General features: G+C 27.5%; 1 protein-coding gene across 1 annotated transcript; it reads right to left on the reverse strand.

The window, feature by feature from the left end:
* Positions 1 to 1,212: 1,212 nt before the first annotated feature.
* On the reverse strand, positions 1,213 to 5,366 carry PI31 (Proteasome inhibitor 31 kDa). Its single transcript, XM_089222450.1, has 5 exons — positions 5,074 to 5,366; positions 2,045 to 2,191; positions 1,738 to 1,949; positions 1,493 to 1,660; positions 1,213 to 1,427 (listed from the first exon to the last, which is right to left on the reverse strand). The coding sequence occupies exons 1-5, from the start codon at positions 5,215 to 5,217 to the stop codon at positions 1,298 to 1,300; spliced, it is 801 nt and encodes a 266-aa protein (XP_089078576.1). The 5' UTR covers positions 5,218 to 5,366; the 3' UTR covers positions 1,213 to 1,297.
* Positions 5,367 to 10,460: the final 5,094 nt, after the last annotated feature.

Consider the following 10,460-nt stretch of genomic DNA (forward strand, 5'->3'; position numbering starts at 1 on the left):
ATATTTATCTTTATCAGAAACAACTTCTATATTAGTTATTCGGTGCATTTATAACAACCAAATTGGATTATATAGTGTAATTTTCAACTATACTCTATTCATGATATGAATGTTCAAATTTGCATATGAATTATAAGTAAGGTTACTAAATTGAAAACAATATAATACAATAAGCTCTTTATAATTTGTAATTTTTATAGTACTGTGTTGCCAGATTTTCACTAATTATAATAATATGATAATGTAACCAACCAATGGAACCATTTAAATAAACAAAAAAAAAAGATTATATTTTTGTTAGTTGAAAAAAAATATGTGTGAGCTACCTTTTAGCTACGTCTAGTGGTTGAAAAATAAGGTATAAATACCATGAAAGTCGCAAGGAATCTGTTGATATAGCTTTCATTGAAAATGGTCCAATAGATTTTAAGTCTATTAGTTTTGAATAAATTAACATCCATTCTTAGCTCTTTTTGCTAGTGAAAAAATGAAATACATAAAACAGGTACATTTTGGTTTTAGTGTACCTCAGTTCACGGGTAAATTGACATTGCTATACCACACTTTCTGAACTAATTTAACTGAGATGGACAATTTTCTTTCTCTAAGTTCTCATGATATATTATAGAAAAATTAAAAATATTCACAATAACGGCTATAAAAATAAATCACTTTATTCAAAAATATAAAATGGACTAACCACGATGTTAGACTATGAGTATATAAGCTACTTATATAAATTCAACCTAATATTTTTTTAAAGACATAATTTGTTTACTCCAGGCCATAAATGCAAAGATTTTATATATGTTTTTACCTCATTTGCTCAAGTAAACAATGGCAACCAACCATCAACAAAAAAAATAAAGATTTCCATCAAACAACTCAGAATCCTTATGTGAGCACTTCTTAAAAATGTGAATTTCTCAAAATATTTTCTTAATGTACCCTTAAATGATGATAAGAAAGTATCATGGAAATTTCAAGTCTATAGTAATTATAGTTTAGGCTTTACGTTTTTCAGTTAGTACCTAACCAACCAATCTTAAATTTAAATATGTTTCATCACAGCGAGTGCTGAATAGTGTCATGCTTATATAACTGAGAATAATTTTTTTAATTAAATAAATATATGATCTATTTATAAATATAAGTATTGATTTTATAATATAAAAGATATAAGTACAATTCTCAAATCAATTTAGTCAATAATTCATACATTTTTTTTTTAAATTTATTCTTATGAAATTATAATAATATTTATTAGGTAAATTGAATAATTTTGTACACGATTATTTTACATATACAAACTATCATCAAAATCTGGTGGTCTCATATGATCTGGACGCGGTCCTCTAAAGCTGCCAGGCATCATTGGATCTGGATCGTTTGGATGAATTGGATCAAAACGTGCCATTGGAGGAACACTAAATATTTATTATTTAACAAAGAAATGAAATAACATTAAAAGCAAAATATTAGGTAACCATACCCTGGTCTATTATTTGGTCCTCTTCTCTGCATAAGTGGATCAAAGAGCATACCCCCGCCTCCTAAAGGATTCAAATCTGGCATGCCATATGATGGAAATGGATTTATTGGACGGTATGGTTCAGGTTGATAACCAGGTGGATGTCCAGGTAATTGTCCTCTTGACATTCTAAACAAATCAAATGTCAGCCCTTACTTTTATTGTAACATATAAGACTGAAAGTATGAAATAAAATAAATACATACATAAGAGGATCATCCTCTACTGATTTTTTGGTCTGAGTGCTGACGGTTTTCTTATCCGTATTTTCTTTTTGCATGGGATTAATTAGATCATTTTCCAACAAACAAATAGTTTCATAGAACTTATCTTTATTTTTTGCTGAGTCACTGATCCATTTCACTGCAGAATTAATATTTCCAATCGCAGCGCTTGCCACATGTTTCGTTATTACATTCTAAGTAGAATCATGATGGTCATAAATTATGTTTAAAATTTCTTGTTAATTAATAATTATTTATATTTAGATAAGGATATGCAATTTGTACGCACATAAAAATTGAAAATAAAACTATCACAAGCTTTGACGCCACTCAACAAATACAATTCATTGTCACGCTTATAATGCAGCTTGTACATCTCATTTTGAGACCAATTTGCAGGTAAAATATCAGTCGGTTGCTCTTCATTAACTTTATCCTGAAAATATATACACATTGGTACATAATATTAAAACTTAGCAGTAAAAAAACTATTTGTCAATTAATTTGCTTTTATAGTAAGTATAAAAATAATAATAACTATACGATTTGCAGACATTTCCCCTCAGCTATTTTCGGTGTAGTAGGACATACCCTACCCATAAATTTTTTGATGCAGACATTTCCCACAATTTTTTTTTAAGTCTACATTTTAATAATATTATATTATTAATCATCGAGTATGAAATTATTATTTTCCAACACATATTTTTTTAGCCTTTGTTCATATATTTATTTTTTTTTTTGTAAAAACTGAACCAGTTTAATAAAAATTTTTAATAAAAACATTATAAATGACATTTTAAACAAGTCAAGTAAAAATATATTATCTTACATTGTCATAATAATAAGTATTGGCTTTGAACAATCCATGATTCAAGCTATTGAATTAGGATTTGTCGACGTCAATGTTGTTATTATCATCTTTCTCAAGGTATTTAAGGTAAAGTTCGAAACACAGGGTTAATTACAAAATATAAGGAAATGGAAATGTTCATCAAATAGTTGGAATAATGAAAGATTTTGCTTTATTGCCTTTGAAATATGTTAAGAAAAGTATGAAATATTATATATTAATGATATTATTACCATAACTACTACTATAATTTATAATATACATTTTATTATATTTATTATTTAGTAGTGAGGGGCCAAACTGTTCAAATATTGAACCGACTTCTTCATCAGTTAAGTTCAAAATTTTAACTCGGTATGAAAAAAATTCAAACTGAACTATCAAGCATCTTTTACTGTTCAAAAATCAAACTTGAAAATATTTGTTGAACTAGACTTACGAGTAGACTTCAGACTTAATCGCCACGATAATTCAAAGACCAAATATTTGTACAATTCAAAAGTTATTTAAAAAAAATAAAAATTGATAGTGATTATTTAGAAATAATAATTATTAATTAATGAAAATATTATACATGTATATATGTTAGCGGTAATGTATGTAATATGTTATTTTATTAAATAACTAGTTATTCTATAAAATTCCTAAATATGTTCGTTAATATATAAATTACATGGTTCTACTAGCTAATATATAAAATACTGATTGGGTTTTCGTTAATGTATGAAATTTATATCATTAGGTAGATGACCGGGACTGGATTAGATAACATACAAAATGTGTTACCGTTGTTGTTTTATTAATAAAAATAATAAGATAAGATAGTATTGAACCACACCATTTGGCATAGACTAGACTTAATCGTGTGGTCAATTGGTAATGGACAAGGGTTTTTAAATGTACATGCGTACATATCTGGTAACGAGCCGTTAACCTATTATCGACTCATCTAAAGTATACGGAATCCTGGTCAGCGGACTGTGTCTTCAGCATCTCTCGCTGAATGCAAGCATCTACAACATAATGGTGGTATTCACCAATACTTCTACCTTATTTATGGAATGTACAAAAGCTACACAGAAAAATACAGTTAGAACAAATAATATAAGTGAAGCTTTCAATTAGAATTCAGTATTGAAGTTCATTGAAGCCGATTGAATCATTCTATAAATCAAATACACAAATATTAAACTGTTAAATATCCAAACTGGTACAGTTTTTACAAAAAAAAAAAAAAAAAAAAGTAAATAAATATGAACAAAGGCTAAAAAATATGTGTTTAGGAATAACAAAAGAATCAGAAATAAATTCTTTATTTTACAAACTGTATCATTTTTATGTCAGATTTTTTAGCTATTTGAATTAATTATTAACTATATTATTAACTATATTTAATTTAGACAATCCGTTTAATCTTACAACACACGCTTCACGGTCAAAAAGGCCGGGCTTTTAGAATTTTGTTCATTGTTTCAAAAATACAAAATGTTAACCTAACTCAATGTAGGTACCTTCTAATTACATGATAAACTAAAATTAGATACAACTCCTGACTGTTTATGATTTGATGCCTGAACTATAGAAGGGTTAAAAGTTCACTACCTATCAATATAAGGTCAAAAAGACCGTCTGTGTGCTATAATGTGACATTAACACACAATTTAATTTTATGAAAACTCAAATATGGGTTTTACTTATTTTTAAACTCTCTTATCACCGATAAGACGTTATTTTCTATCGATAAAACGTAAATGAATATTTTATTTTCATTGTGACTGGAAAAATTGTTGCTAGTTGACATTGGTCCGCCATACTGTGTGTAACTACGAGTATAATACACTACACATACAGATAAGACATTTATAAATGTAAGTATTATTACATTTTATTTTCACCAGGCAATTTTTTGTTTTAGTCTCACTATATTTTCAATTGACAATTTTTATTTATTTAAAATCAATAAAATAATGATTATTTCAATTTATCGAGTTTTAATTGAAATATTTCAATACACGGTCAAAACACTGTATGCGTGAAGCCTCATGAATATTTTTGATGCGTGTAATCTAGGGTTAACTACTGATTATATTTGTTTAAAATTTATATTTGTATTGTTTGAGTAGTTTAGTTAATCAAAAACTATTGTTCTATTATATTATATTTAGACAATCTTTTATTTTAATTTAACTTTTTTTTAAATACCTATAATTTATTATTTTTTTGTTAAAATTTTTTAGTAAACTGGTAGTGTTTTTACAAAAAAAAATGTATATATGTTAAGAAATAATAATTTTATACTCTATGATAAATAATATGATAATATTAAATATTTGATTTAAAAAAAAAATGGGGGAAATGCCCATTTATTAACTATACATGTTAAGTACTATAACATTTGGGAATGATAAATTCAAAATTAGCCAAAATGTAATTAGCGTATTAAAAAAAGTGTTAAAAATAGTTACCTCATTATCAAGTTTAAGAACTTGGAAATTGTTCCTCAGCAATAACCAATGCACTAATATGACCAAATTGTCCTCGGGTTTGTTAACATCTTTTTTAAAATATTCAAATGTAAGGAACCAAAACTTAGAACTGTTTTCAGCCATAATGTTTCGGGAATTCTATATCGAAAATTACACAAGATTTTAATCTAACAAGTATACATAACGGTAGCTAACAACATTTAACAATAATAAACAAATATTATATTATATTATTCTGTAATTTTATACCCTATGTTAATCACTAATAAAGACAGGTATTATACAGGAACACGAGGAATGGAGGAATGAAGAAGCTTTAAGATCTATGAGAGACTAGAAAAGTTGAAAACACAAAACAGTATTTTTTATCAGTCTGTTATCTCGATGGACACAAATCTGTTTTTCATGGTAACAATAGATAAAAAATATGGTATAACTTTCTACCACAGCACTACAGCTGCAGCATAGAATATTATAGAAGCGACACTCGCCCCTCCACTTTAATAATTTTTATTTCGTGGCGGACTGATTGATGTTGTAAGCTTGGCGGTAGGACATGATGTTAGGAACGCTTTTATCGCTGAAACGGACCGCTCGAGACCAGGCCGCCAAAATTTAAAAAAAAGGTCACTGCAACTACCTAAGATCTTATTTTGATATAGTTCTCTAATATTTTTTCTTCTAGGGGGGGGGGGCACTCAAAATCGTCTACCAGGAGAGCCACAAATACTGCCCATCTTTTTATGTTTATGGGTCACACTGTTACTAAAAAATGTAATGGTTTGTTTTGTCAACATTGCGGATTTCCGATGCAGTTTCTATGACATACGTTTTGTACTCTGATCTGAACGGTTGTCTTTTACGCCTTTTGATTATATACACGTGTTTTTTTGCAATTTTTTCTAAACTCGTTTTTTTTGTAATTTTGCAAAATGCCCAACATTTGTATTATTTGCAAAAAGAAGGAAGGACTACACCAGGTGACTTTTCATCGTTTTCCTAAAGATGAAAACCTGTAAGTATTTTTAAATTAGTTTAACTATTAGTCTTCATAAATGCAAGATACTTCCAGAGCTCGTTCTAATTATTGATGTAATTTTAAAATTTATTTTTTATTTTGACAAAATAGAAAATGAACAAATTTTAAACAAGTTCTCTGAGAAGGAAAGGAGGATGCAATTATAATGAAATTAATTTTGTATAATATAAATATTTTAATATTGTATAAAACTTATATTTTTATAATAATTCAATAAATAAATTTAGATTTAATTTGTGATATGTATTGTAGATAAAATTGTGTGTAGTAAACTAGTGGGTGGAAATGGTGGAATTTTCTCACCGTTTTTGTTCTTGAAACCTTTTGGGCTCAAGCCCTATGTCTTTTAGAACCCTATTTACGTCTATGCCAGATTGTAATTTTTATCAGTATATTTTTGAACTAGACACTATATTTATTAATCAATTTCCTACTTTAGCACCATTACCAAAAGTAGGGCAAAAAATAAAAACTCTTATGTTAAATGTATATTTTGAACATCCCTGTGAACAATTCCCTCATGAATATTTGTTGAATTTATTTATAAGATTTAGAATTTATACAACGTTAACGAGAACCAATCGAAATTTGCAAATGCCTCACACAAAAAATAGAAAGTTGCAAATTTTATGTAATTTATAAATATTGTTATGTATATATGTTTTTATTTTATAATGTAGTTAGTAATTTTGTATAAGAACATGGTCTGTAAATAAAATAATGTAAAATGTACTTACTGTTATTAACTGGTTATACTATTATGTTAAAATTTGTTGTTATATCATTTCATTATCTAGTTTGTATAATTTGTATTTAAGTAAATTGTAATTCTCTATTTCCAACCATAGAACATTAATGTTCTAAGCTTTAACACAAGCTTGTCTCATACCTTTATAGCAGGTAGTTGATTTGTAAAAATTTGTAATAAATTGTATGTATTAAATAAGACGTACTACCTATTATAGGTACATTAATAAATAAATATCTGAAAAAAAAAAACTGCTTACAATATTATTGAATAAAAATCTTTAAAAATATACTATCCGTGATCCGTCCTATATACTTATAACTCATATCGTACAATTCGTACATCATTAAAAAAAATTGATGTAATATTATAATTTATAATACTCTTGTCGCACAATTATCAACAATAATGATTTGTCGCACAATTATCAACAGGAATGATGTTGTAAGCTTGGCGGTAGAACAAGAAGTTACGAACAATTTCAAGGTCAAGAAATATTCTAGACCCATTAACATTGGCCGCCCGAGAGTGTCGCTTCTATAATATTCTATGGCTGCAGTCGACATAATATATAATACTATATAATATAATAATATACTAATATAATATATAATATATATATATTATATATTATATAATATATATATAATATATATAATATAATAATATTATTATATACTATATAATATAATCGAGTATAATTTATAGTATCTATGTATATCCATAGAACAATATCCGTGCTTTATGTTGATAAATGAATTTACGAACTTGATAACAATATCAGTACATATGATAATGTTATTCCAATTTAACTAATCTCCCCTAATAACTAATTCAGTGGTTACAACTTACAACAGTTGCAACTGGCTTTAGTAGCTCACTACTGTTTCTCTAGTCACTAGTTCACTTCTCATCATTAACTTTTGATGAACTAGTTCGGAATACTTCAAACTTTAAAACTATTCGTTCAAAAACAACATGAAGTTCATGTCATGAACCTCTAACGAGAACTCCATTTCATTAATTCTCTGCTTTAGACACAATAGTTTATTGATGGCAGACTTTCGTTACGTGTCTTATAAACAGTGCTCGAAATGGACCGGAACGCACCGGAACGGCGTTCCGGTTCGTAAAATAAACTTTGCGTCCGTTCCCGTTGGTTAAAATTAAAATTTAAGAGTTCCGTTTCGTAATAATTCACAGTATCACAATTTCGAGGATTAAAATTATAAAATTTCCTTTCGACAAAATATAAAATTAATATAGGTAATATACTTAATAATTAATATAGAGAGAAGTTTAATTTGTAACTCCATATGAGGCTTCACCTGACATCACGCGTGTATAATCGTTTTATCGTATTATCGCAATTGTTCGAAATAAAAACGTAAACGATTTAATGACCGAAAAGTTCCCACAGGCTACGCTATACAATTAAAGTCGTGATCGCAATAAAACGTAAAAATACCCAATTTACTATCGATAACGTATTCTGTCACAAATTGTAACAAACTCTATCTACCGACTATCTGTAATCGTTATACATGTGTACATTGTGTAAACAAATTAATACGAGTCAACTATACAGAGGTTTAGCAAATAATTTAAGAAATCGGATGATAACAACTAATTCATCACATGTAAGTCAACATGAAAAAGATCAACAGGATAACATATATAATTATACAAATTTAATCGATAGTCTTAGCGTACTAGATCCAAAAAAATGGCCTACTTCCGATAATGATGAAATCGAAAATATTACATTTGGAGATGATAAAATACGTCACTTATGTCGCCACTTTCAATTAAATAAAGAAAATGATATTGTTCGGGGTTTTCAAATATTCAAATTGGAAGGAGGAAAAGAAGGTGTTCCAGACGACTTACAAATACTTTTTAAAACCGTAGCGACTATTCCGATATCTACAAGTGAGTGCGAGCGAAATTTTAGCTCAATGAATGAAATTATAACACCTCTCAGATCTTCATTAAATATTAGTACAGTCTCTGCACTTTTATTTATTAATTGTGTTGGCCCTCCACTCACTGAATTTCGCCCTGAAAAATATGTACGGTCATGGTTAGCCAAAGGTGGACATGCTGCTGATGACAATGCAAGTCGCAAACGTGACAAAAAAATTGACGACAAATATTCAGCATTATGGAAATTATTATAAACTATGTATTCAATTTGAATTGTAAATTTTTTAAGCTTAAAATTACTTAAAATAATAAAAATTAAAAATTAATATTATAATACTCATATAAATTTTTTAAACGTTCCGGTTCGTAAAATTTTTCATTTCGAGCACTGCTTATAAATATATGTTAATTAATGCTGGGAATTTTATAAAAATTTTTTCACTAAATGGTAAGTATTATAAGTTAAAACACAGAAAAAATACATTGAGAACCCATAATCTCAATTTAATGTATTTAAGGTGAGCAGAGACAACAAAAATAGACCTACAGAATAAAACGATCTGTTTTAGGTATCTATCTTAAACTCAATACAAACATTATGACTGTGTTTTTTTTCTCCACTTTTCAAGTAATTAAACGTAATAATTGACAATTACTTCAGTAAACACTATTTATTTCATGTAATACGCATACTGAGACTGTAAGAAAAGTTAATACTAAAGAAGTTTGAAAACCAAAAAAATAAAACCAAGTCTTCTTGTGACAAACTCTTGTCACTGGTATACTACCAACAAGTGCGAGGTATAAAAAGTCAACGGGGAAAAAGTCAAAAACATTAAAAGTTCATGGTGAAAATGTCTGGTTCAAATAATTAGGTAAAATGAAAAATACGATATGATGTACAATTAAACTTTCGATTAGTATTAATATGAATTGTAACTAGATTATATTTACTTGGCAAAATTAATGAATAATCTAGTATACCGCAATAACTACTTTTTTGGACTTTGAACACTGCTTGACTTTTAGCTGCATGTAATAATCAAATATCTACTATTTCTTTTATCTTAATTATCTGGTTTGTTGAGTTTTACTATTATAGTCTATACATCCGATATGTCCACCGTGTACAATATGTATACATGAATAGGTAACTGAACAGTTGCAATTTTTGTCAGTATAGTACGACATTTTGTTAGTTTGTTATTGTTTGCTCTCGAAGAAAAAATTGTAAATTTGAAAATATGATATATAAATCATACCATCAACAACACCACATTAAACTTGTTTGCGGCGCAAACAATATCGATAATTCAAATATATAATATAATAAACAATAATATAATATCAATAATTCAAATTTACGCGGTTTTCAATTATTTATCAATATTTTTCTTATCAATAATTCAACCAATCACAGAGCAGGACGTGAAAATAGTCACTTCCTATTTTTTTTATATAAGTTTATATAAATTTATAATCATTGAATTTTTTTTTTAACAAATTATTTTAAATTTTGTTATGTATATAATATACTCTAGACTTTTTTACCAGGATTTTTTACTTATTCCTTGTCACTTTTACACTTATCAGTTATCACTTATCGTTATCAATACACCGTACTTGTGCTTTTTTTGCTTTATTTTGATTTTT

The sequence above is a fragment of the Diuraphis noxia genome, unplaced genomic scaffold (genome assembly GCF_037042655.1).
Source record: "Diuraphis noxia isolate RWA-SAM2 unplaced genomic scaffold, SU_Dnox_SAM2 contig0003, whole genome shotgun sequence".
Lineage (NCBI taxonomy): Eukaryota > Metazoa > Arthropoda > Insecta > Hemiptera > Aphididae > Diuraphis > Diuraphis noxia.

What these genes read in the sequence shown, in the direction of transcription:
- PI31 (XM_089222450.1), bottom strand. Translation starts at nt 5,217, where the DNA reads ATGGCTGAAAACAGTTCTAAGTTTTGGTTCCTTACATTTGAATATTTT. An exon ending in TTCTTAAACTTGATAATGAG is followed by an intron (nt 2,192 to 5,073) that starts GTAACTATTTTT and finishes ATATATTTTCAG; the next exon opens with GATAAAGTTAATGAAGAGCA. An exon ending in GTTTTATTTTCAATTTTTAT is followed by an intron (nt 1,950 to 2,044) that starts GTGCGTACAAAT and finishes GATTCTACTTAG; the next exon opens with AATGTAATAACGAAACATGT.